This window comes from Aphelocoma coerulescens, chromosome 6 (assembly GCF_041296385.1).
Source record: "Aphelocoma coerulescens isolate FSJ_1873_10779 chromosome 6, UR_Acoe_1.0, whole genome shotgun sequence".
In the NCBI taxonomy this organism is placed as follows: domain Eukaryota; kingdom Metazoa; phylum Chordata; class Aves; order Passeriformes; family Corvidae; genus Aphelocoma; species Aphelocoma coerulescens.
Window position 1 is genome coordinate 4,372,285 of NC_091020.1, and position 27,615 is coordinate 4,399,899.

The 27,615-nt window shown below is 53.3% G+C and overlaps 1 protein-coding gene across 1 annotated transcript; it reads left to right on the top strand.

Annotated features, from left to right (window-relative positions):
* Positions 1-15,577: 15,577 nt before the first annotated feature.
* CHST3 (carbohydrate sulfotransferase 3) lies at positions 15,578-26,184 on the top strand. The gene is made up of 3 exons (XM_069020384.1): positions 15,578-15,670; positions 23,526-23,726; positions 23,873-26,184. The coding sequence occupies exons 2-3, from the start codon at positions 23,590-23,592 to the stop codon at positions 25,101-25,103; spliced, it is 1,368 nt and encodes a 455-aa protein (XP_068876485.1). The 5' UTR covers positions 15,578-15,670; positions 23,526-23,589; the 3' UTR covers positions 25,104-26,184.
* Positions 26,185-27,615: the final 1,431 nt, after the last annotated feature.

The window sequence follows — 27,615 nt, forward strand, 5'->3', positions numbered from 1 at the left end:
CCAAAGGCAGGAGTCCCCGCACATAGACCTGCCAGGCTGGCAGCATCTCACTGAGGCACACACCAACATGGAGACGTAGTGTTAAGGGGTTGGAATGGACCTTTTCCAACCCCCTGCCACGGGCCTCCCACTGGACCAGGTTGGTCAAGGCTGTATCCCACCTGGGCTTGAACAGTTCCAGGGATGGCACATCCACAACCTCCCTGTGCAGCCTGTGCCAGTGCCTCACTGCCCCTACAGTAATAAAGTTTCTTCCTAATATCCAACCTAAACTACCTCTCATTCAAATTGTACCCGTTCCACCTTGTCCTGTCACTACAATTGCTGATGAAGAGTCCCTCCCCAGCTTCCCTGCGGCCTCCTTCAGATAGCACGATGTGCTGTGAGGTCTCCACACAACCAAACATCATGCTGGACATGTGCCACCACGGCACTTCCCACTCACGGGCGTCCCGTCTTGCTTGGGAGGCAATGGGAATGCTCTTTATTTCATTGTCCTGCAGGGAAGGCTCCCCATTGTCACTGGGCAGGCAGGCATCCCTGTGGTCCAAATGAACAGCAATTAAAAGCACAATTAAGAACAACAGCCTGAATTCACTCACTTGCTATCTCCCAGCCTCTTACTCCTGCTGTGCCCCTTGCACTGATACAGCTAACTGGAAAAACAAACTAACACAGAAAGGAGAAAGAAAAAAAAAAAAAAAACAAACAACACAAAAAAACCCCCCAGCGTTTTCCTGACTGAATCAGCAAACTGAACCAACTCAGCCAAGGGACAGAGCAGATCCCTCATGGGCTCCCCAGGACTGGGCAGAGCTGCCAGACCAGCTCCCCTCTTCTTCTAAACCCACACTCAAGGCTTGCTGTAGCTGGAAGAAGGGTCCTTGATAGTGCTTCCCACAGCCTGGGGGATTGGGCATTCCCTGTGGCCTGAGCACAACACAAACTTATCCCATCCGAAGAGCTTGCCCTCTGCCAGGCTTATCCTGCCTGGTTCGTGAGGATCTTCCAGGTACTGCCCTTCATCTGAGGGCACACGTTATTACCTTGTTAGGTCCTTACCTACATGTTCATTTTTCAAGGACCAGACTTGATAGCATTTTGATAACATTTAAGGTTTACTTGCAGCATGAGGATTAGGAGGAAGTGGATCTGTTCTGTTTCACTTTGCCAGGCTATTCCAAACAGAGTAATGCACATTTCTCCTTTTCTTATAAGGACCCTTTAAAAGCCAGGCTAAGAATTCACAGTTACCGTGATTTTCTTCACAAACCACATCAGGAGAACTTGATGCTTACACAGGCCTTTGCCTCTCCACAAGTCAGCACAGCTTCACTTGGAACCTCCAGAGCCTCTGCTATCGCCACCATCGGGTGCCAGGTTCTTAGGTAATTCCCAAACTGGAGCCAGGTGCACCCAGACTGAATCAGCGAGGCAGAAAGCCACCCCCAGTTTTGGCCAGACTAAACAAGCAACCTTTACTCTGGCTCTAAAGCCACCTTGCCTAGGCAGGGCCCTGTGTGCTGCCCTTATCTCAGGAGTGCACATAAAGTGTTGACGAGGCACCTCAACTTTCCAACCAGCAGTCAGCTACTAACCTAGGAAAACGCAAACCAAAAAAAAGAGCTTTGTGAAGAATATTTAAAAAGAGGTTAAGTAAGACTGTCTGGAACAGAAGAGCTATTTCAGCAGGCAGAGTGTTTTTCTTCTGAGAGCTGAAGGACAGGGGGAAGGAAGAACTAGCGGGGAGCTAGCAAGTTCTACCCCCAATCTGTTATCATTTCAGGCTAGCTCAGGTTTTCCTGGAGCTTTGCCAATTCCCATTGATTGGGGGCCTTTTTTTTCTCTCTGGAGCACACAGAATATAATATTTGGCAATAACAAATTGTCTTCATGACTTAGCTTTCCTGGTCTAGCCACAGTGCCTGTTAGTTTCCTCACTTAAAAATCGGATTGAACAAAATAAAATGGCATCAAGAGTTCAAGCACTAGCTGTCTGCCATGGATGTTTGAAGAGTGGGAAACTCCCAAGGATATCTCAGCCTGTTGGACCAGGTCCAGCTCACAGATGTGAGCCAAGACCTGGCACTGAGGGCGTGAGCTGCAGCCACCATCTGCCTACCACCTTCTGCTTTTGCTGAGCTTCTGCTGAGATTTGGGGGTTTTCCTGAAGATAAACCCCCCAGATGAGGTGCCAGATGAGGCTTCTCAGGAAGGATCATGGCTTGTCTGTAGTGACACACAGCTGAGTCACTTGGCTGTGGCTGAGGGAGAAGGAGGCCTTCCCCAGCCTAAACTTGATTTTTAGTCCCATTTTCTGGGAGGCACATGCTCTGCATAGAGAAAGTGAGTAGGAATGGCTCAGAAAGATGCAGCCAAGTGAGGGACTTTCCTGTAGCTAAACACATGACTCACTTTCCAGCTGCCTTCCCTACCAACCAGTTGGACCGGGCTGGCACCAGATCCTGGGCTGGTTTTGATGCTCAGTTTTGTCGTGCCTACAGCACACGAATTCCTTCCACGTCACCCTGCCCTCCTGGCGCCCAATTTTGTGCTTTGCATAAGTGGGGCACGTGAGGAATTTCTGTTTGGCAATCCCGGGAGGCCAGCCAGAGGCCCCTGCAGGCTCTGGTTTTGCAGCCGCAGCCAGCTCTGCAGGAGAAATGTTCTCTTTGCAAAAGAAAAAAACCAAAACAAGTGAAATAAATAAAGAGAGGCATTTTCCGCAGCAGCCTGGCTTTCAAACTATTTTGCATTTCTGACTGCAGCAGGAGGAGGAAGAGAAGCAAAGCCAGCCACAAGTTACAGCCTGACAGCCTCATGCAGATCTTTGGACATGTTTGAAGTTTATTCCAGCCCAAGACCAACCTCCCTGTGATTCACCAAATAGTTTGGCTTGCGGGTCCCGCTGGAGTGGAGACAGGCACCCACACACTCACCCACCCTTCCTCACCACTAACAGGCTGCAGAGAAATAGCTCCTGCTCTGACATTCTTCCCAGTGCAGAAAGCATCAGAGCATTTTCCAAATAGGATGGCAGTGCTGCAGGGACTGCATCCAAGGGCAGAGCTGCAGCTTGGCAACACCAGCAGCAGCCAGGACAGGTGGGACATGTCCCGCTCCTCCTGGCAAACACGCAAAAAAGAAACTACCAAAAAACACAACCATGGCCCACAGAAACAGATGGTGCTTAACTGGATCAGGGCCTGAATCAGCCCAGGGTGCAGAGAGCATCATGTGATGAGACAGGTGGGCTAAAAGAGCAAGACTACAGCAGCTTCAAACTGAAAGACAGTAGGTTTGGATGAGATATGAGGAAGAAATTCTTCCCTGTGAAGGTGTGAGGCCCTGGTAAGGGGCTGCCCAGAGAAGCTGTGGCTGCCCCATCCCTGGAAGTGTCCCAGGCCAGCCTGGACAGGGCTTGGAGCAACCTGGTCCAGTGGAAGGTGTCCCTGCCCATGGCAGGGGTGGAACAAAATGGCCTTCAAGGTCCCTTCCAACCCAAACTATGCTGTGAGCCTATGACCCTACACATTTCCAGCCTCTGGGCCCCTGGCATCAGCCAAAAAACAACCACACACTGCTGGGCCCAGCGACTGATCTGGCTTTAGGAGTGATCCCTTCCTCTCTCCAGGCAGTTTTTGGCCTGGATCCAGTTCGCTGTCTGAAAGCCTGTGGCACAGCGTGGGGTGAAAGCATCGAGGACCATCCCCCTTTGGCAGCTGTGCCACAGCAGAGCTCTCAATTAACACTGGCACGGTCACAGGCCGCATTCCTTCCCACGTTCAGCTCAGCCACAACTTAATTATCTAAAGGGGTCACATCAAGTACACTGGATTTTCCAAGCAAAGCATAACATAAAACCCCAAATCACTGCAGCTAATTCTCATTTCAGTATTTCCTTTGTCAGCCAATACCAGTTGTGCATTTTAGTTATAAGCTGTGGTTTGTTTCCAGGTTTCCTCATCATTTTAGGTACTACTTACTGGGATTAAACTCAAGGCAAACCACAGCTGGTACTTCAAACCAAGTAGATCAACACAAAGAGTGTCAGCAGCCATAAATGCTTTGCCCTCATAAACCAGGATTACTGAACAGCTCTAGCAATATCTGGAATAACAACAGAGTTGCCAGAAAAGCAGATGATTCCGCCTAAATACAAGGGAATCAACAGTGCAGCACCACCTCATCAATGTTTTAAAGGATATGCACCAAGATGCAGAATTCCATTACTGCTTCCATTGTGTCATCTTGTCAGGGTCATAAGCAGTAAGATTGTGGCCAGATAAATCTCTGCCACAACCTTTGAAGGAGGGTTTCTTTTTATAAATGTAAAGTAATATGTTTCTGTAAATCCTATTTATCCCACCCCCCCGAAGAATTGGAACTACACATCTAGGTTATCCAGGAAGAAAACAAAAGAAAATGTATAACAGATTTTAAAATATACTTCAGAAATACCAAAAACATAAAGCCTGACCAAGAAAAAGAAGATTTTAGGACTTCTTTAGTTCCCATTCATACTACAGCAGAGAAGCAGCACTTCTTTTGGTTCCTGGTTTGCCCATAAAGATCCAAAGCAGATGACTTGGACTTCTTACTGGGAACTGAGATCCTCTCCAATAAGAGGAGCAGGCTTGATATTTTATAGGATTTCTGCAGTAAAAAAAATAGGGAGGAACAGAAGAGTGCCTATATCTATTCCCGCCTGGTGCTGCCCTCCCTCCCTCCCTCTGTCACATTGTGCCATTGCATTGAAGCTCACCACCATTTCATAGAGCAGCCAGGTCTTTGCAGCTGCTTTCCAGAAGGGGTATTTAGTGTTTCACCTCTATCCAAGATGCCAGGCAGGGCAGGCATTTTCCAAAACAAATACCAAATGGCACAGCCAGGCCTTGCCCTTAACCCAAATGGGGATGGCGAGTGCATGGGTGGGGACCCCGTGTGTGTAGGGTCTCTCTTTCACTGTTACTTTTGGTGTGGAGTAGAGAATATTCTCATCTTCCATTTCCTCCTTAACCTGTCCATTGCCTTTAGGCTCAGCACTCAACACAGGACTGGCAGCTCCAAACACAAAGCTTTGCTTTTAGCATTGCCAGACAGAAATGGGCAAAACTTGCCTGCCAAAACCAAAAAACGTTTACAGAATATGGGGCTGAGTTCCTTTCATTTGCTCTCTGCTTTGCAGGTTTTTGAGGATTACACTTGTAAGCTCTAAGGGCTTTTTCAGCAGCGGAGGTTATTGCCATCCAGTGTTTTCCATCTGCTGTGACTCATTTGGGCTCACACAGAAGTGATTAGATAATCACAGGACTCCAGGAGCTACAGCTTCAAGGAAAAGCACAAAGAATTACAGATTTTGCAGGAGAAATAAGAGCTGGCAGAGAACAGCTGCAAGAGCTGCTGTAAGGAGCCAGGCTGAGGAAACACACCCACCCCCCAGACTTTCTTCAGTTTCCTTCTCTGTTGAAATATTTGCTTTCTCTTCCTTCATTATCCAAAACAAAAAGGAAGGCACTAAATAGAACCTATTATTTGGGGAAGAAGGTACAAAACAGAAGAGTTTGGACTGCAAATAAAAGCCCAAGTAAGCTGTCCTCAAAAATCTGGGTGAGCTAATAGCTGATGTGTAGGAAGGAGAGAAGGAATAGGACAGGAAGATCATGTAGTCCAAAATCTTAACAAACAGCCTGAGAAGTCAGGCAGGGATCACTGCTTTCTGTGCTATTGCAAGGTCTACAATTCTTTTTTTGGGTCACAAAAAGCATCAGGCAGCACCTCATCACACATGATCTCGCCTCAGCTGCACACTCACGGCCCAGGATTTCTAAACCAGGCTGTGGATTTCAATGAGGCTTGCAGCAGCAGCCAACCACTGTGGCCAAAAGTGGCACGGGTTGGGATTAATCAAAGTCACAAGGCCACAGGAGGAAGTGGCAAGTACAGCTACTGTGGCTCTCACCACAAGGCCTTTCTTCATCATACCAGTAGACACAACCCATGCCCAGAGTCGTGGGCATCTGACTATCTGCCCTCTTTTACAAAAGGGTAAAAATACAGCCAGAGACTTAACCTCTTCTAGGGTTTCTTCACCTTCCAACTTCACAAAGCAAAAGCATGTTTCACTCCAGGGAAAAAACCACCAGGATAGTGGCACAAGGAGGGCAAACGGCTACAATTCAACACCTGTGGATTTCACAAGAAGATTCCCTGCCAGTGGCCTCCTTTCCTGTGTCCTTCCCACTGTTCACCCAGCAGCAGCTGGGGAAATATTGGAACATCTCCTCAAAACAGGTAATAGAGATGCTTTATGAATTCCATGGGCAGTGCTGACTAATGAAGTATTGGCAGCCTGGTTTTCCATGGCAATCACAGTGGCAGCCTGCAGCCTGGTTTTCCATGGTGATCACAATTTCCATGATTATTGCCTAATGTGTGTCTTTGTTATAAACATATATTATAATATTGGCTTCTCGCAAAGTATAAAGGTAGATATTGTATAATGTTAGAAATGCTTTTTGCTGTGTGGATGTAGTTTTCTCTCTTTTTAGCAAGAATGTTAGCAAGTGTGAGCAAGTAAGATAACCTCCAAACGAACAGAGGATGAGGCCCAAGGAGCTGCTAATCAACACCTTGTCCAGGGAACAAAAGGGCCTAAAGGCTACTCCACCCAGAGAACGGGCGGCCAGGAGAGTCCGAGAGCCTCTATCACCACTCTGCCCAGAGAGACAAGGAGGCCCAAAACTGCAATCAGCCCTGACTGTCTGGAGAATTAAGAGATCCACCCTACCATCGACTCTTACCTAGTGGGCCAAACCCCAAGAATCAAGAGAAATAAAACCGCAAGGCAGAAGACTATGCATGCTCTAAAAAGGCGGAACCAAGGAGTGGCCATGCAGAACAGCTCCAGGAAAAGTTTTAATATGAATAAAGAACAGACAGTAAAAATGGTATAAAAAGGACTCACCTCGAGCATCAGGTGTGCTCTTGGCAGAGCGCCAAGGCACCCGGCCGTTACCCCTTTGCTTTATTTTATGTGTCTCTTATTGTCTTTATATTAAACCCTTTAAATTCTCACAGGAGAGTGAACCTCGTTTTTCACATCTTTACACTTGCTCTTCACAGAAAAAAAAAAAAGTTCAATAAAGGCTTATTTTAACCCTCAGTTTGTAAATCCTGGCCTTAAGAAAGTCAGCATCATGTACCCACACAAGTGCAGCTACTGCCAGGAAAGAGCTGGAGCAAAACTCACCATTCTGCCGAGCCTTGTTTACCATGGTAAACGTCAAAAGAGAAACAAAACCCTTCTTATCCTTCCCTGGGGAAGGGCAGAGAGGTGTAGGAGTTAGCATTCAGCCTTTGGCACTGCAACCCAACCAGCTGCAGAGCAAAAGGATGGCTGAGCCCATGGAACAGAGAGGAGGGGAAAAAAGGCAAAAACCCACTCTTATCGAGCAGGAAATGGCATTCCTGGTCTAACACACTGGGTCACACCCAGCACTTGTGGAAGGGCAGGGAGAGAAACTGACCCAAGACATCTCAGGCACCTACCACAAACCTGCTGGAAAAAAAACCATCCCCATTTCCCCTCACTAGGCTATTGCAACTGCTTTTTAAAACTTACCCAGCAGCTGCTTTCCCTCAGGTTGTACTTCTCATGCTCAGCTGCAGCTGATCTCTCTCTATGCTGCTTTAGTGGGACAAGGCCTAGAGCCATGTTCTGACCTTGCTAACAGATCTGCAAATGAGACTTAATTATCCCCAAGAGATTTGGAAACTGTTTTTTCCATTAAAAATACAGGTTTGAGCTGCTTCTGTTTCACAGGGAAGCTTAGAAAGCAAACAGGTTTTGCTCTTCTTTAGTTTTCCTGTTGCTGCCTGGGGCAACCAGAAGACGTGTGGAATTTGTAGTGATTTCTAGTAAAAGTGTCTGGGTTTCCCTAGCTTGCTCTGAACAGCTGTTCCAGTGACAGCCTTCCTGCTGCCAGCAGTGGTTCCTCCTACAGGTGTCACACAAAGCAGATTATCTCCTCGGTGGACCTCATCCTGCTCTCTCCCTGAGACCTATGGGTTCTATACCAGGAGGGTCCTGCCCTGTGTCACACACCATCTCTGTTTCCACAACATACCTTTCAAATGAGGCCCACCATGACTAGAGCAGCCAAGGTGGAGAAGCATGTTCCATTTTTCCAGGCTGCCAGGATGTAGCAGTGCCATTTCCTAGAGGTGGATCTTCCAGAGGTCCAGCTGCAGGGCTTGGCTGACCCTATGGACATCCCACTGAACTCCCCAGGCTTCTGGGCAGATACTGGTTCTCTGTTCTTTATCTGCTCGGGTGTTTTTGTTTCAGATTCTTCTTTGGAAAGGCCCTTCTCTGTTACGAGTAAGGCTCCAAAGATCCTGGTGCCCTCATTGTGTGTAAAGGAGTTCGGGTTTGGTTATCGCCAAGCCAGAAAGGTCTCCAGGCAGAGATGTTATCTTCCCTTTGTAAACAGACCCACAAGGCCACAGAGTCAGAAAGAAAAGGAGCTATACTTGGTTGATCTTACATAGAGTTCCCTTCCTTGAATGGTGTGTTGGGAGAGTGGGGTGGTCAGATGGGGAATTTTTCATGTTTGTAGAGAGCAGGGGGACCCGGATTTTACCCAGTTGAGGATGCTGCTGACCTTTCTGAGATGCTGACAGTCACCTGATGGCATTTTTTTCACAGTAGGGCTGCTCCAGAGCCAGTGACACTGGTACAAGTGCACTTGCAGCCTGCATGTGATCCACCCTAAGTTCTCACTTGCCTTTTTTCTTCCATGACAGAAGCTTCAAAAGCCGAACCAAAAAGCACAGGGCTTCCTGCTCACCTAGGAGAGCAGCAGACTGGCCTTTCTGGGACGGGGGACGTCAGAAGCTTTTTCTACTGGTGTCACTACTTTAAAGTTTGCCAGTCTCTCTTCTCAACAGAAATCCCCCTGGCTCAGCTGCTCTCATCATGTCAAAAGTGAATCTTCTGTGTTGCAGGTTTGGAAAGCATTTGCAATGATTAAAAATAAACCAACTTCTTTATTTCGCCCTCAGCAGTTTTAGAGAAGCGGAATTGAAAAAGGAACAGAAAATGAGGTGCAGGGTCATTTGAAGATCCTGCACATGTTTGTGGGGGGCGGAAGGAGGCAGTGAGGGAAGGGCTAATGGAGTTCAGCCAAAAGCACATCGGCTGTGAGCACCTTGATTCCCACTGAGCTCTGACCCTCATTATGAAGGCTTGTTTCAATTATACCTTCTGCGAAAGCGGGGGAAATATGAACTGAAAATCCCTCTGGAGAGCTCAAATGATGGGATGTGCTGGGGCTGCACAAGCCAGACCAGCCGAGAAAGCAAACATGAGAAATCAGCCATGTCCACAGATACTGGATAAAAACTGGCCAAGTATCAGTTATCCCTGGAGAGCAGAACTCCTTCCTCGGATGCTGAGCAGATGGCAAATCCTGCTGGCTTAGGGACAGCCCTTTCCGTGCTGTTTGCTGGCTGTCATCTCCCCCAGCCCCTGGGTCCTGTCACCACTCTTTGGGCTTGCTGCCCTCTTTGTGGGCAATTTGCTTTTTCCTCTTTGATGGCAATACCCTCCCCATAAGAGCTGATGCACCAGGGTTGTGCATCGTGGCGTCGGGTCTGGGACAGCCCTGGGGGACTCAGCAGAGTCGCTGAGACAGGAACAGGCACCGCGGGGGGAGATAAGGGTTATGCAGGGAGCAGACCGGAGCTTTTTGGGGTTAATCCGTAGAAGAGATGAGGAAGGAGGAAAAGAAGAAGCAGATGTGGAGTCTGGCAGCGCTTTCCGCCTCCAACCTGCAGGGCCAGGAAGCACGGGGGGAGCTCGGCTCCCTGGGAGAGGAATCCCCAAACCCAAGGCAGCACGCGCTCCAGTTGAGGGCTGCAGCTGTGAAACTGGGACCAGTTCGCAAGGAGGCGAGGGGGCGGCGGGCGGTCGGCAGGTGGCAGCAGGAGCCCGGTGAGAGGAACAGCTGCATCCCAGGGCTCTGAAAATGGGGTAAAACCACGCAGTTTCCAAGCTTGGCTTTTTTACAGCCTTCTTTGGCATAGGACTCATCAGCGGCAGAGAGGGTGGAACACCCCATTGATGGTTACAAGCAGAGAGGTTTCCCAGTAGGAGGGGATATAAGTGTTTAATTATTCATAGAAGCATTAAAACAAACTAACAAAAAAACCCAAACCAAAACAACAACAAAAACAAACAAACAAACAAAAAACAGCTAGAAAACTTTCAATTCTTAGTTCTGCATTCCCCAGAAAAAGCAGGGCAGCCCTGGCACAGAGGATGGAAACTCCCTTGTGAGGTTTATGCAGGAAGGTTCAATAGGAAAAGTCCAAGGACAGGTGGGTCAGTGATTAAAACTGGCATTCGGCCCTTGGAAGACAACGAGGATTTTCACACTGATACCTTCCTGATACCAGCCCATAGCCAGGGAGTCATTAGAGCTCTCATTAAAGTGCTTGCCTTGGGAAGGCCAGGTGCAGGTTATGGGAGACTGGAGGCTCTGGGATGGCTGTGCACACACCCACACACACCCTGCTCCCAGCTCCGGGATGATACACCCACACCCTGGCACTGAGATGAACCTGCTCCCTCTTTAGAGGGTGGGGGGAAATTGTTATTGTTTATGACCCACGGGGAATTTCCTTTGGGTAAAGGAAAAGAGGAGGAATTGTAAAGTCTTCTGCCAATAAATTGGATCCTTTGGGGTTTTCTGTTCTCATGCTCAGCATCCACATAAGGCATTTTGTTTTAAACAAGCTTTGGAGACTCAAAAAGGTGCAGAAATAGCATTGCTTTATTATGCCAAAGGAACGTGCAAGTTAGCTTGTTCCCTGAGGATCGGGAGATTTGCTTTTAACTCTTACCAGTTCAAAGGGCTTTAGATAATATAGGGGGAAAATAAATTCCATGGTTGGAACTGGGTGATCCAACCCAACTGGGTTTTTCCAACCCAAACCATTCTGATTCTAAAGATTACAGAGTAAATCTTGGTCCTTCCATTTACCCATGGGAAGAAAGCAAGTTCCAGTTGTCTTACGCTTAATAAACACAGAATCATATGTCCTCTCCTTCTTAGGATGTAGGTTTTTGCCATCCCCAAAAGGAACCATTTGAGGCTTTGATGTGATTGAAGTGGGTCAGGGAGCTGCTGCCTTGGCAGGGCAAAAAGTGGAGCTGGTGTTGGTGACTGTAGGGGACATTTGTGGAGGGAAAAGCTGTGGTCACATGCAGGGTAGAGAACGAACACTTGAAGTAAAAATGAGGTAATCAGTAGCAGGCAGGTACAGTTAGGCACCATGACTAGAGACTGTCCTGGAGAGCAGTGCCCCTCTCCCCTAGTGCCACCCCCCAGCCCTTGGGCCCCTGTCTGGAGGATGGGATCCAGAGGGGATGCTGGAGGGGGAAGGGGGAGACCGGGTCGTGGGGAGGCAGGGGTTACAGGAACTGGGGGGAAGGCAGAAGGCGAGGGAAAGTAGGAGGGGTAGAGGAAGGTACGGGACGGGGGATCGAAGACCCACGCCTCATCTGGACCCCGCCGCTGCCGCCCCATTCCGCGCTCTGAACGAGTAAATGGGGCGGGGGGCGACCGCCAGGGCTCCAGTGTCCTGGGGCCCCTGACGCCTGTGCCGGCCCCGGCCCTGCCGGCAGAACCGCGCCCGCCCCGCCCTGTGCGGCGGACGCTTGTCCGGGATGCGGGGGAGGGCGGCTGGAGGTCCCCTTCACTGTCCAGCACTGGGAGTCATCCCGCCACAGACCCCGCACTGATCTTTGATCTCGTTGGAGCCAATTTCCTTGTCACAGCCCACTTTCAGCAGGGGAACAAAAAAATTAAAAATGGAAAAATAGGATGTTAGGAAGAAATTCTTCCCTGTTAAGGGTGGTGAGGCTGCCCAGAGAAGCTGTGGCTGCCCCATCCCTGGAAGTGTTCAAGGCCAGGTTGGAGGGGCTTGGAGCTACCTGGGATAGTGGAAGGTGTCCCTCTCCATGGCAGGGGAGTGGAACGAGATGATCCTAAAGGTCCCTTCCAACCCAAACCACTCTGCAACTCCCTGATCTCTCCCTAAATTTATTTTGCATCGTTTCCCACTTTCTGCTCCCAGCAGATGGAGCCACTGGTGTTTAAAAAAGGTGGAAGTGGTTTGGGACATGGATCACTCCTGCTGCTCATTGAGTTATGTTTTTAAAACTGAAAGGATGATATTGTGCAACAATCTGTGATGAAGATTTAGTCCCCTACAGATTACCTCCCATTTAGCCCCCAAAAGTTCATTTTGTCCTCTACGGATTAGCACAGATTTTACAACCAAAAGAACCCTCTGACTACCTCCATCTTATCCCTAAAATGTTCATTCTCTCCCCTACAGATTGCCTACATGTTACCACTAAAAAACCCACGATGATTACCTCTACATTATCTCAAAAAATGTCATTCTGTCCCCTACAGATCATCTCAGATCTTACCCCCAAAATATTCACTGTGCCTTACAGATTACCAAAAGTTTTCTAGTTGAAATTTTCTCTACTTGTTCATTACCTCATTTTTACCTCGAATCATTCTCTTCCCTCCAAACTAACTCAAATTTCCACCACCACCCCCATTTTGTCTCCTACAGATTAAGTAGATTTTACCATCCCAAAACCAACTAATTACCTCTATTTTATACTCAAATTGTTCAAGCAGATCCTGCGAGATAGGATAATGCTTTTTATCATGCCAGTGTCCTAGGCAGATGCTGCCTTGGTGATAACAGAGGAAAAACCAGTGGAGGCTTTTTTGAACTGAAGCCTGACCTGGTCACTGCCACATCATCAACTTGAACTGAGGACGTAAAACCAGCAGCAGATGCCTTTATTCCCCGAAAACTCAGAGCATCCTGGTTGCTATAGTGACACGTCGCCCTTTCCTTGCTCCTGATGTCATTCTGGGGACTGCTCCTTTGCCTCCTCCCGCACGCGTGCACACGGCCATGTGCAATACAGGGAGCGAGGAGAAGCGTCTCTGTTATCCCTGGGGTGAGGAACGGGGGACGAAGGGAATGTGATCCCGCAGCTGGTGAAGGGCGGAGGAAACACAACTCCCTGCCTCTCCCGCCGCCTCTCTCGGCAGTTTGAGGGGTGGAGGAGACACTTTCTTCCTCCCCGTGCCAGCTTTACTTATTGATGAAGCAGGAAGGTGATCTCCGTCCCGAGCCCCAGTGTGCATGCGGAGCAGGCAGAGAGCACACCCCGGGCTCAGGCTGTGCTCCACAGCAGGGGAAGGTCCCTCCTCTGCTCCTGCCACCCTCTGGAACCATCGCAAAAGCATCCTACAGTCAGTGACACCCCACTAGCGTGAGTGTTCAACTGCCCACCAGCCTCTCTCTGCCCTCATCTCAAAATTATTTACATATTAGGATTGTATTTTTGCCAAGATCTTTGCCCACAAAATCCGAGGCAGAATGCCGTGTTCCAGTTGAAATAACAAGCGAGGAGCTTAAAAATGCTTTGCCATGTCTCAAAACCCCACAAAACTCCTGCAGTGTGCGGCCAGCCAGACTTACCCACTTTTTTATGACATGATCAGCCTGACAGCCTACACAGGCCTGGTCCTGCCAGCCTGGGTTTGCCTCATTTAGACAAAGTTTCCAAGACACTGCCATTCACCCCAGCTCCATGAACAATGCTGCAGAAGCCAGAGCCCTGGAGTTATCAGTTATCCTGCTTATCTGCAGCTGGATTGCAGAGCCACTGGCTGTGGGTGACCACTAAAACCAGGAAAAGAGGGAGGGAGGGAGGGAGGGAGGGAGGGAGGGAAGGAGGGAGGGAGGCAGGAAGGGAGGGAGGCAGGAAGGCAGGAAGGCAGGAAGGAAGGCAGGAAGGCAGGCAGGAAGGAAGGAAGGCAGGAAGGAAGGAAGGCAGGAAGGAAGGCAGGAAGGAAGGGGAAGGAAGGCAGGAAGGCAGGAAGGCAGGAAGGAAGGCAGGAAGGAAGGCAGGAAGGCAGGAAGGCAGGAAGGCAGGAAGGCAGGAAGGAAGGCAGGAAGGAAGGCAGGAAGGCAGGAAGGCAGGAAGGCAGGAAGGCAGGAAGGCAGGAAGGAAGGCAGGAAGGAAGGCAGGAAGGAAGGCAGGAAGGCAGGAAGGCAGGAAGGCAGGAAGGCAGGAAGGCAGGCAGGAAGGAAGGCAGGAAGGAAGGCAGGAAGGAAGGCAGGAAGGAAGGCAGGAAGGAAGGCAGGAAGGAAGGAAGGAAGGAAGGAAGGAAGGAAGGAAGGAAGGAAGGAAGGAAGGAAGGAAGGAAGGAAGGAAGGAAGGAAGGAAGGAAGGAAGGAAGGAAGGAAGGAAGGAAGGCTACACCGTGAACATCACATGCAGGCTTTCCTGCCTTGCTGTTTGCATACCAGCTGTGCCACCAGGCTGCTGGCACTCCATGCAAACCCATCCCCATCACCTTGGCTCATAGGAAGCCACTGAGGAGCAATGTCGGTCACCACACTTAAATGCCAAGAAAACCTGCATTTTGCTGCCTGTGCCACATGTGTAGCAGAAAAACTATGTCAGGAATGTGAAAGAAGGCTGAAAGTTTTTATGGGGACTAGTTTTTTTGGATCTCTCTCTGGTTGCAGAACCAGATGTCTTTCAGCTCCTCGATGTCTAACATTACAGAGCTCTGAGGGAGCTGGGTGAATTTCTGCACTTCAGCCAAAATAGCCATGTCTGTAATATTTAATACTCCAGGACCCTAAGCCTGCCCTGCAGGGGTAGTGACAGCCAGTGTCCCCCAACACTCCTGGGCTGCTCCCAGTAGGATGCTCTCACTCCCTGCCGTCTTGGAGCACACAGATGTGAACTCACCAGCACAGCACACCACAGTGGGACCGACCCCCCCACAGCTCCTGCATGGGGACAAAGTGGAGTTTGGGGAGAAAGGTGCTGACCTTGAAGCCAGTTTTAGCTGAGGGTAACAAAGAGGAGCCTTCCCACAAGGTGGTCACAGAGATGGAGCCAGGTTCCTCACATGATGGGATGGTGAGAGATGGGACAGGAGAGGTTTGGAGTGGATATAAGGAGAAACATTTCCTCCAATACGACAGTGAGCAAAGAGAGGTTGTACTAGCTCCATCCTTGGAGCTTTGCAGGATAAAGCCCTGACCACTCCAGTGTCACCCTGCTTTGGGCGGGAAGCCTATAGCCCAGATCACCCCGTGGTGCCCGGGAGGGGACTCACCTTGGCCCAGATGGGACAATTTCGCGGGGTGTCTGTGAGCTCCCAGGTCCCCACTTCCCCCCTTTCCCCACCCCAGCGCCGAGGCGGCACCTTCCAGAGATCCCGAGGCTGGGGCCGGCAACTCCCTGTTTCCCGGCGTGGCTTGTCGGGGTGGGGGCAGCGGGGGGGCTGGCCCGGGGACCCTGCCCGGCCCCGCCCCGGGACCCGCGTCCAGGCGCCGGGACCGCTCCCCCCCGCCGCTGCCCCAGGAGGGAGGAAGGAAGGAAGGAGGGAGGGAGGGAGGGAGGGAGGGAAGAGGGGAGGGAAGGGATCAGGGAAGGAGGGAGGGAGGATGACAGCACCGTGAAGAAAAGCAGGGGACCCGCTGTTCTCTCTCCTCCCGCACGGCAGGACCGGGCGAGCTCGCCCCGCGGAGCGGCCGCCGCCGGGTAGGTGCAGCGGGGGCCGGGACCGACGGAGTCGGGGCCGGAGCGCAGCCGGGGGCCGGGACCGGCGCGATGGGCAGCGGGAGCCCCGGGGCGAGGGGGAGGATGGCGGCGGGGATCGGGCCTTTCCCAGCGCGGCGGGGAGTTGCGGGAAGTTGGGCGTGCGAGGGGCCGCGGCCCCGAGCTCTCCCCCGGGCAGGGGGAGCGGGGCCGGCGGGGAGCCCGGGGGCTCGGTGGCCGCATCCCCCCACGGGGCGGCCCCGGGCTCCGCCGGCTCCTTTGTGCGCCCTCCGGCCTCGGCCGCTCCTTTGTCTCTGTGCGGGGCCCCCCTCCGCCCGCTCCCGCAGCGGGGCAGCGCCAGCGGTGCCTCCCTTCCTCCCCTGCCTCCCTCCCCTCGGCGGACAGCCGGATCCCAGCTCCCTGCTGCCGAAAGTCCTCCCAGCACATGACTGCTCAGCAGCTCTGCCCATACCTTTCTTTCGGGGAAAAATCCAGGGGGAAAAAAAAAAATCAATGCAATAGGATCGAGCTCTGCGGCGGCAGCGCCGAGCCTCCGTCCGGAACGAAGCGCGGCTGGGGCGACAGAAGGAGACTTTGGAAAAGGAGAGTTTCTCACAACCATCCCGGAGTTGCATCATCCGGCCTGTCAACCCCTACCAGGGAGCACTGGAAAGTTGTTCACACCCTTTCCCCTCCTGTCCCAGGGCCACCGGGGCACGCTGGCCCTCGGCCGATTCCCGGGAGCCAGCGACATTTCTGCCGGAGCTGGGACTCTGACACCCTCACAGCCCCAGACGGGACGTGGCTGGCATGGGGGTACCTTGGGGGGAAAAGGCCATCCCAGCAGAGTCTCCCCTCTGTGCCTGCCGGGACTTCAGCACCTGCTCCCGGCCACACTGGGGAGAGCTGCCCACACCCCACTGCCTTTGCATCGAGCCTGGCTTTGGTGCCCGGAAGAAAGGGTCTCCTTTACCACAGCCGACGATTTACAACACTACACCAGGACAGGGATTTAACTCTGCAGTTTTCCCACATCTGCCATGTTGTTTCAGCATACGACTCGTTTTCACATCCCCAGTCTCCCTGTGCTGACTCTAGCACAGGTCACTATTCCCCACGGCGATGATCTCTTGCCACCAGTCCCTTCTGGGTCCCTGGAGTGCTACAGACGCCTGTCTCGGGCTGAAAGGGGAGCAGAGCCGGGCACAGAGAGAGCGGTATCCCTGCTTTTGGGATGGATTTGGCAGAGGATATTCCAGGCGAGCGTGGAGCAGTGAGGAGAAGGAGTGTGGGGCGGTGGGAGGGACCGCGGGCTCTGTGCCCCAAAGAAAGGGCTCATTGAAGCAGGGATGGGCATTTGCGGTTCCCAGCGGGGCCAGAGGCCGCCGGCACGCACAGCAGCTGGCCTTGTGCCACCGGCGCCGAGCAAACAGGGCCGGCCCGTCCATTCACCCGTCTTGGTGATCTGCTCTATAGCCCCCCTCGCTGCCCAGCCGTTCGGCGCGTTCAGTTGCTCACCTTTGCCGCAGGTGGTGCTGCAAACCCCACCCCAGCCGTGTCTGTGGTTTTCAGCAACTTGATTTCAAGGTTGAAGGTGTTTTAGCCGGCTCCTGGTCCAGATCCAGTTCCAAAGGCTGGTCCCTGTGTGGCAGATGCACGTGTTTTACCCCCATGCCCAGCACTGATGTCTCAGAGTCCCATCATGTTCCCCAGGGGTGGGAGCAGCAGCTCTCCTCTCTGCTGGGTCAGGAGAAAACACCTCTCTTTGGACACCACCAAGGTGAGGGAGAGAAAAGACCAGTCTACCCTGGCCGTGAAGCCTGTGCTGGTGCTGTCACCAGCATTACTGTGCCCTCACCAGCCTCCACACCCTTCCTGGGCAGTGCTTTTTAGGACACCAAGAACAAGGACAGCTCATCTGAGTCATCACAGAGCACAGGTGGGACAAAAGAGTGGACAGAAGACAGCCTCATGCGCCTGGAATTGCTCGTGCAATGGAAACAAAGTTGTTTCAGTGGTGCCTGTTTGTACCAACACCAGCTCCTGCTGCTGCTCCTGAGTGTAACCTCTGAGTCAGAAGGACTTTCCATTCCCAACTTTCTCCTCCAATGGGCAGTTTCCAGGCTTCAATTTGATGAGGCTTGTGACTATTCTCGGCAACTTTATAAACATCATAGGAAGTGATTTTCCCCCCTCTTTTTTTTAGCTTGACTAGACATGTTTTTAACCAAAAAATACCTGCCTCGACAGGCTCCTTAGCTGCCCTGCAAGGCAAACCGAAGCAGTGTTGTGCTTGTGCCATGCCTTGGAGGGGAGCCAGGACCAGGATGAAAATTGCTGGGGGATGAAAGCAGAGTGGGAAGCTCTGGTGGCACATTTCCCAAGGCCAGCCTTGGGAGGAAGTCGGGAGCGGAAATAGTTGAAAGAGTAAATACAGAGGGTTTTTTTTTTCCCCAGGTTGCAGACAAAGAGCAGCACAGAGAGCAGATAAGCCCGCGCTCCTTATCTCTTTTGTGTTCCATGCCTATGTTTTGCTGGTCCTAGTGTCTGCTGGAAATCTGATGAAGCAAAGGATCATGGAGGGAATTACTCAGAGCAGCAGCAGCGCCGGGGGCAGCAAGCTCAGCTGCAGGTCACTGTGGGCTCCCATAGAGGGATGCATGGGAGTGGATGGGGGCTGGATGGACAAGAAGGATCTCAGGCAGGGGGGGAATTCTTGCACGTAGGTGCTTCACTGCTTTTCTGTGTCCGGAGCTCAGTTGTTGCCTCTCGAGTCACCAGAGGAAAATGTGACTTCATGCAGTCCCACCTCTAGATGGCTACCCCTGGCAGCCACAGACGTCTCTCTTTCCTGGATCCAACCTGGTGGGGGTTCAGGGCGGCCAGAGCTGAGGAATGAGAGTCCCAAGGTTTTGTGTTAAGACTTTCCCTTTCCCAAAACCGAGCTGAAAACCCCTGCTCTGCTCTTCCAGTCAGGCAGTCCTGTGGAATGCCCTATAGAAGGGTGACAAGAGCATCCCTTCCCTCCTTCCTATCACAGGACCTCTGCTCTTCTCACTCCACCTGCACCACCAGTAGGAACATCCATCCCATGAACCAACTTGCTACAGCAGACTGGAATGATTTGGTGTCTTCACTACTGTCCAAGTCCTTCCTTCTTGCTGTAGCAAGGTTAAATTAAGTTGTGCGGATCCCACCTGGGCAGCTTTGCACAGAAACAAAATCCCTAACACCACACACAAAAAGCTCCTTTTCTGGCTTTGACTCATCTGGGAAATACATAAATCCTGTTATCATCTCCTCAGTGGGAATTACAGCCATCCCTGCTGCAGTTCCAGCCCGAGGGATAGGAAAAGACAGGGAACATCATCTGAGCTGTGGGCGCTGCCATCCGGGGCATCTCAATTTAGCATTCCTGGAAACTCTTCTGCTTTGCTTTGGGATGTGGAGAACAAGAGGAGAGCACTGGCCAGCCGCTGCCTTCTGTCCCCAGAGATTATGTCCATCCATCTGTCTGCTCACACAGGTGCATTCCCCAGGAGAGGACGCTGGCAGGGCACCCTGGGGCGGCAGCAGTATCCCGATGGTTCTCCTCATCCATCCCATCCCAGCAGAGCCCTGGAGGGGAACTTGCAGGGGACACAGAGCCCCTCTGTTCCCACTCACAAAGGGGCGCTTGTGGCTTGTGCGCTGCCCCAGCCGGGCTGCGCCTCATGGGCCCCAGCGAGGAAGAGCTTTAGGATGCCAAGCGGCCCCAGGCAGCCTCACCAGGTCACCCACGTGTCCCCAGCCCCACGGCTCAGCCCTGACGGGGCCCCTGCGCCTGTCGCCGCTGCCCCGCGGGTCCCAGGCAGGACGTTTGCAGCCGGCTGTTTATTTAATGAATTATGTCTGCCCCGGGCCTGTGAATCAGGGTTCTGCCAGCGCTGCCGGACATGGTTCTCTGTGTCATCCCTGTGAATAATTCCCGTTCTGTGGCTCATTTGTGGTCAAGCAGCTGGGGGCATTAGAGAGGGAAAAGCCCGGGCTGGCTTTGCCCAGGGATTTGTCTGAGGAAGCAGTTGATGTCATCCCCTGTGCGTGCGTGCTGCGGGCAGGAAGGGGACTGTCCCCAGCCCCAGCCGAGGCCAGGGATGCAGATCACCGCCCCTTGGGATGCCGTGACTCCGTCGGGTGCTGGGAGACGCGGCCGCACACCGAGGGCTTTGTGTATTTGATTTCTTCTCTTGGTTGCTCAAATACTCCGACAGGTCCTGTCACCGAGGAGGCACGACCGAGGAGGAGGGCTGGGGGTGGCTGGCGAAAGACACCTGCCCCGGCTGCGGGCCTGTCCCCGAGGAGCAGCGTGGTGACAAACTAAACTAACAGGGCTGTTAAAGACACACACACAGACATACAGACATACAAACACAGAGACACACACACACAGACACACAGACAGACACGCAGACAGACAAACACACACAGAGACACACAGACACACACACATACAGACATAGACACACAAACACACACAGAGACACACAGACACAGACACACATACAGACACACACACAGACACAGACACATACACACATACAGACACACACACACAGACACACAGACACACAGAGACACACATAGACACACACAGGCACACACAGACACACACACAGACACACACACAGACACACAGACACACACAGACACACACACATACAGACACACACACAGACACACAGACACACATACAGACACAGACACACAGACACACATACAGACACAGACACACACACACACAGACAGACACACAGACAGACACACACAGACATACACACAGACAGACAAACACAGACACACAGAAACACACACAGACATACACACAGACACACACAGACAGACACACACACAGACACACAGACACACACACATACAGACACAGACACACAGACACATACAGACACAGACACACAGACAGACACACAGACAGACACACACACACAGACATACACACAGACAGACAAACACACACAGAAACACACACAGACATACACACAGACACACACAGACACACAGACACACACACAGACACACAGACACACACACATACAGACACAGACACATACAGATACAGACACACACAGACACACAGACACACAGACACACAGACACAGACACAGACACAGAGACACACAGACACGGACACACACACACAGACAAAGACACACACATACAGACACACAGGCAGACACAGACATACAGACACACATACAGACAGACAGACACACAGGCAGACACAGACATACAGACACACACATACAGACAGACAGACACACAGGCAGACACACACATACAGACACACACATACAGACAGACACACACACAGACAGACACACACATACAGACACACCCACAGACAGACACACACACACATTGAAAGACACACAGACACAGACACAGGCAGACACACCTACAGACACACAGACAGACACAGACACACAGGCAGACAGACACACACATACAGACAGACACACACACAAACACACAGATGTACACAGACACACGCAGATACACAGACACACAGACACACAGATGTACACACACAGACACACACGGCCACAGACACACACAGACACACAGACACACACATACAGACACACACAGACACACATACAGACACACAGACACACAGACACAGACACACACAGACACAGACACACACAGACACACATACAGACACACAGACACACAGAGAACACACACAGACAGACACACATACAGACACACACACAGAGACACACACACAGAGACACACATACAGACACACAGATGCACACAGAGACACACACAGACACAGAGACAGACAGACACACAGACACACACACACAGACAGACACACGTACAGACACACAGACACACAGACACACACAGACACACACACAGACACACATGCACACACAGAGACACACACAGACACAGACAGACACACAGACACACACAGACACACAGACACACACACAGACACACACACAGACACACACACAGACACACACAGACACACAGACACACACAGACGCACACACAGACACACACACACAGACCGACACAGACACATGGAGACACAGACACACAGACACACGCAGACACACACATATACAGACACAGACGCACACAGACAGACACACACAGACACACACACACAGACACACACACAGAAACACATAAGACACAGAACAGACACACAGACACACAGACACAGACACACACAGACACACACACAGAAACACATAGACACAGAACAGACACACAGACACACAGACGCAGACACACACAGAGACACACAGAGACACACACACACACACACACACACACAGACACACACACACACACACGTGCTGGGGATCTCGTTGCTGCTTGCTGAAAGCGGGAGCTGGTTGACCACAGTGAGAGGGCTCTGGGGCTGCCAGGGCTCTCCAGAGTCCCTGCATCCTACTAAATCCTGAGTTTCCTGGGTGCGTGGGTGTGGATGTCTCATTTTAGAACGTTTTGCTGGAAAGGAGATGGCTGGAAGCCAAGCCTCGGGAGCTGAGTGGTTTGCTGAAACCAGGAAATTCGTGGTCCTCACTCAGAGAGGACTGGGAACCTGACAGGCTGGGGTGCTGCCCTCGCCACAGGGCACATCCCACCCCTCCTGCCCATGCGGGAGGGGCATACAGCGAACAACACTAAAAAATGCACATTTTGGCCGAGCACGATGCAGAAGAGGTTGGGACCTGACGCAAAGCCTGGCAGGGCTTCCCTGCTCCACGCTCTGCCGAGGGCTGCAGATATCGAGGCTTGGCCATGGCATCTCCCCTCCGGCCCCTCAAAGGATGGGGCTCTGCCTGGCTCCCCTTTTTCACCCCAAAAGCAGGGGTGGGACGGGCTGCCGGGGTTGCACTGGTGGAGCCAAGCCAAAACTAAATAGACTTTCCCTGAGTCACCGAAAGTCTGGCCAAGAAAGCGGGACGAGCAAACGGCATCACCCACGCGGCCGGCCGGGCACCAGGCACGCGAACCAGCGGGCAGGTAGCAGGTGCCAGCAAGGTCTAGGGGTGTAAATCTGCACACTGGGGACCTGTCCCAGAGCCGGAAACAGCAGCTCTGGTCCCCAAAATCTCCATCTGGGATGTGGGTTTGGTGCAACTCAGAGCGGTTTCCACCAACATCCCGATTCAAGCGCTGAAGGAAAGACGGGGGGGCGGGTCTTTTCTGCTGGGCGGGGATGCCAAGTCTCCTGGTTTTGCATCCCACACCAAACAGCTGCATCATTTGGGTTTTTTTTCTTTTTTGGCAAAAACCTTCCACGGAGCATTCTACTACCCGAGGGGGACTGGCAGCAGCAGCGTTCTCCAGCCCGCTGTCTTTCCTGAAAACTCTCTGGGTTTCATTTTCGAGACTCAGCAGCTGTTGTTGCCATGCTGGGGGAAGGCGGAAGCTGCTCAGCCCCACACTGGGGCCCTACAGCGGAGCCTCCAGCCCTCCCCTTTCCAGAGGCTGGGAGCCACAATGCACCGAAGATCGGGATGATCCAGGGTCTCCCTCCCTGCCAGCAGCAGGTTTTTGCCAGTGTGGAGCAGGCAGCTGTTGGGTGGCAGGGATTGGGTTTCAGGGTGGGCAGGGGCGGCTGGCGAACACGTGGGAAGGGGTCCTGTCGGGCAGATATATTTTGGGAAGGAGGGGGAGCAGCCGATGGGGCATTCGGGCAGCTGCTCCTCGGGGGTGGAATGGAGCAGTAGGGAGGAGCTTCCCCTTTGTTACTGCTCTTGTCAAGCCTTTGTCAGCCTCTGACCCTGCCTGCAGGGAACCATTGCCATGCTGACCCTTCTTCTCCCCATAGGCAGGGCTGGCAAGGCCCTAGCCCAAGACACCTTCCTGGGGTGCAAGAAGGACCTGTGTTCCCCATGGAGATCCGACGCGCTTTACCCCAGGATATCCGGGAGTTGTTGCACTGCTTGAAGATGAGGAGTAAGTACGCTGTCCTGCTGGTCTTCGTCATCAGCCTCGTCATCATCGAGAAGGAGAACAACTTCATCTCCAGGTAGGGAGCAAGCACCAGAGCCACCCCATGCTTTGCAGCCTCTCTCCCCCAATCCCGAGCTCCTATGGAGTGGGAGCCCCCAAAATCCCCCGCCGGGATGCAGGGTGGTCCTGCTGTCCTCCAGGCTGGGCTGGGTCTCCCCACAGGGTTTCAGACAAGCTGAAGCAGTCCCCGCAGGCACTGGCAGAGGCCAACAGCACAGAGGTCAGCCCAACACTGGCCGAGAACGGCTCCCTGGCCTCACTGCAGGAGCTGGATGCTGCCTTCTCCCAGCTGAGGTCCCACCTGTACAACATCACCCTGCAGCTGGCAGGTGACAGGGACCCTGGGCCACGGAGACATGTTCTGCTGATGGCTACCACCCGCACTGGCTCCTCTTTTGTCGGGGAGTTCTTCAACCAGCAAGGCAGCATCTTCTACCTCTTCGAGCCCCTCTGGCACGTCGAGAAGACAGTGACCTTCCTGCCAGGAGGGGCCAGTGCGGTGGGCTCAGCCCTGGTTTACCGAGATGTCCTCAAGCAGCTCCTCCTCTGTGACCTCTACATTTTAGAGAACTTCATCTCACCAGCCCCCGAGGGCCACCTGACTCCCTTCTTGTTTCGGCGGGGCTCCAGCCACTCGCTCTGCGAGGAGCCTGTCTGCACGCCCAGCACCAAGAAGGTCTTCGAGAAGTATTACTGCAAGAACCGCCGCTGCGGCCCCCTCAACATCACGCTGGCAGCCGAGGCGTGCCGGCGCAAGCAGCACGTGGCCCTCAAGACGGTGCGCATCCGGCAGCTGGAGTTCCTGCAGCCGCTAGTGGAGGACCCTCGGCTGGACCTGCGCATCATCCAGCTGGTGCGGGACCCCCGCGCCGTCCTGGCCTCACGCATGGTGGCCTTCTCCGGCAAGTACGAGACCTGGAAGAAGTGGGCATCTGAAGGGGAGGCTCCCCTGCGTGAGGAGGAGGTGCAGCGGCTGCGGGGCAACTGCGAGAGCATCCGGGTGTCGGCGGAGCTGGGGCTGCGGCGGCCGGGCTGGCTGCGGGGCCGCTACATGCTGGTGCGCTACGAGGACGTGGCGCGGGCGCCGCTGCAGAAGGCGCGGGAGATGTACCGCTTCGCCGGGCTGCCCCTCACCCCGCAGGTGGAGGAGTGGATCAGCAAAAACACGCAGGCGCCCCGCGACAGCAACGGCGTCTACTCCACGTGCAAGAACTCCTCGGAGCAGTTCGACAAGTGGCGGTTCAGCATGCCGTTCAAGCTGGCGCAGGTGGTGCAGGACGCCTGCGCCCCAGCCATGCAGCTCTTCGGCTACAAGCTGGCCAGCAGCCCCACAGCGCTGGCCAACCGCTCCTTCAGCCTGCTGGAGGAGGCACAGCCCTCCTGGGTCACGTAACGGCGCGGGGGGATGGCGGCGGGGCGGAACGAGGGGCTGCGGCTGTGCTCCCGGCCGGTCCGGAGACGACCTGGGGGTCCCTGCTCCCGAAAATGCTTCTCGCTGCTGCCAGATGGCAGCCCCGGGAGCCGAAGCATCCTGGCAGAGCTAGCACCTCTGCTGGGTCCTGCAGAGCCCCAATTACACAATTTTTCCAGGAATGGGGAAGTGGTAAGGGTGAGGGGTGGTGGGGTCGGCAGCAGGGCCGCCTCCCCAGCTCGGGAGCTGCACTGAGGAAGAAGAAGGTAAGGCCAAGCAGATGGGAACAGGACCAAGCACCTCTGCCTTGCTACCCCCATGCCAGCTGGGATGGGGCAAGGACAAAATCCCTGTGGTGCCAGCAAGCACCCAGACTCCAGAGACCTTACTGGTTTAGTGCCTTCATACACCAGGACAGACTGGAAACTGCCCACAGAGCCCTGGGTGGCACTTGGGCTGCAACAAAATGAGGTGACTTTATGGTTTGGTGCTCTTCAAACTTGGTTTTGGAGGTTTGGGGTTTTTTTTTCCTTTTTTTCCTGTGTATTTGCGTACCAGGTGAATTTATTTATTTATGATGTGAAAAGGAGGGGGAGGCTGATCAAGGAGCTAAGCCCAAAAATCAGAGCAGCACAACATAGCACAAAGGGAGACACCCAGGAGAGAGGTCACATTTTGGCGGGAGACAACCACTTGTCCTTCTGTATGAGTTCTGGGGAGCCCCCAGGGACTGATGGGCTGTAACACCTCCAGCTCCCCGTGCAACAGCGACTGCGAACTTCAGCAGTGCTGAAGGACAGTCAGACATTTGATTAAAAACAAAACCACCAGCACAGAGTCCAAAGCACCTCCTGTCTCTTAGTATTGGTGGGTGTCCTCTGCCTGGGGGGAGCCCCAGAAATACCTGCCAACAGCACTGGCGAGTGACCAAACCTGGTAGAGGCCCAGGGAGTTTCAGCCTGTTTGCCATGTGCAAACATTGACCCAGTGCCGAGCTGCCCCCTCCAATTCATATTTCGTTAATTAAAAATGCCTATTTTTAGCTCTCTTTGTAGCTCATTCTTTTTCTCCCCCAAGTATTTTGGGTTATGGCAGCCACCTGAGGGAGAAGCTAAGCATTTCGGTGGAGAGTGGTTGTCTCCACCTAAGGCTTGCCTAGGAATCCTGAGGGGTCCCAGCAGCTGCATGTCCCCTTCTTCCCAACTAGAGCTGTTGACCAAAAGCAAAAATAAATAAATGAAATGAGGCGGCGGCTGGCCACGCTGGGCTGCACTTTGCAGCCCGGGAGGAACGCGCTGAGGCTTCGGCAACGGACTGCGGCTGGGCTGAGCTCACAAAAGCTGCGTTTTTGACCCAAGAGGGAGAACAGAGGCGGCATTGAGGAGCGCGGGGCCGGCCGGCGGGGAGCAGCCACGCCGGAGCCCCGGGCAGCCATCCGCTCGCCCGCCCCGGCTGCGGAGGTTTTCCGAGCAGGGCCGGGCGGCATCTGGCTTCAAGGTGTGATTTCAGGGTGCTCGGTGCCAGCTGGATGGGGAAAGGACACGAAAGTGGGGATTTTTTGGCATACTCTCATCGCTCACAGGCGATGGACAGCGTCAGCCTCCTCCCCGCCTCACACGCAGCTCTCGGCATCACAAGCAGCCCTGGGGCTGCTGAGTGAATCGGGTTTTGTTTGGAGGCTTCCTGCTGGGAAAGCAACGGGGTCACTGAGGTCAGATGGATATTCCGCATCTGCGCGCTGGGAAAAGCCCACAGAGCTCAGCCAGCATGAGGGGCAGCACAGCCGGACACAGGTTACTGGTAGATGCCTCTGGAAAAGCACCAGTAGGTTGGCTTTTGCAGAGATAAGAAATTTTAGGGTAATTGCTTGTGAAACAGCATGAGGGGTGAGCAGCGACTGAGCTGCCACAGCCGAAGAGGGGACACTGGGAAGTGCCCGATATCCCCCTCCCGTCCCGCCGTGGGTAGAAGCGTATCGGGGCTTGGAAAGCCGGGTTCAGGGAACAAGGACAGGCAAATCCAGGAACAAGGAAAACAAGCGGCGAGGGGGCTGGGAGCTGCGCTGAGCCGAGGTCAGAGGGGACGACGACAGCCGCCGTTCTCACCTGCGCTGCCTCAGCCCCGGCTGGCTCCAGCCTGCCACTGCTAGCCCAGCATAAGCATTTGTTCCTGGACACCCTCCAGCTTCCCGTCAAAAATGTCACAGGACAGAGAGAAAACATGCCCCCGACCCATGCAGATTTCCGCGGGGCTAATTGCTCCCATTAAACCCACGGACTCCCGCCCGGTGCCAGGCACATCGAGAAGCCATAGGGAACACTGCTCCTATCGAGACTGGAGCAGCTGAATTCCCCCTGAGCTAGCTGGGGGGAGGTTTGTCCCCCCACAAGAGGGGCCTCCTGCTCATCCTGCTCTGGCTGCTGCCAGGCTTCGCCTGGCTCGTTCCCTAGAGGACGGAAGGCATGGATTTGGGAGGAAAAGCACGCATTGGGAA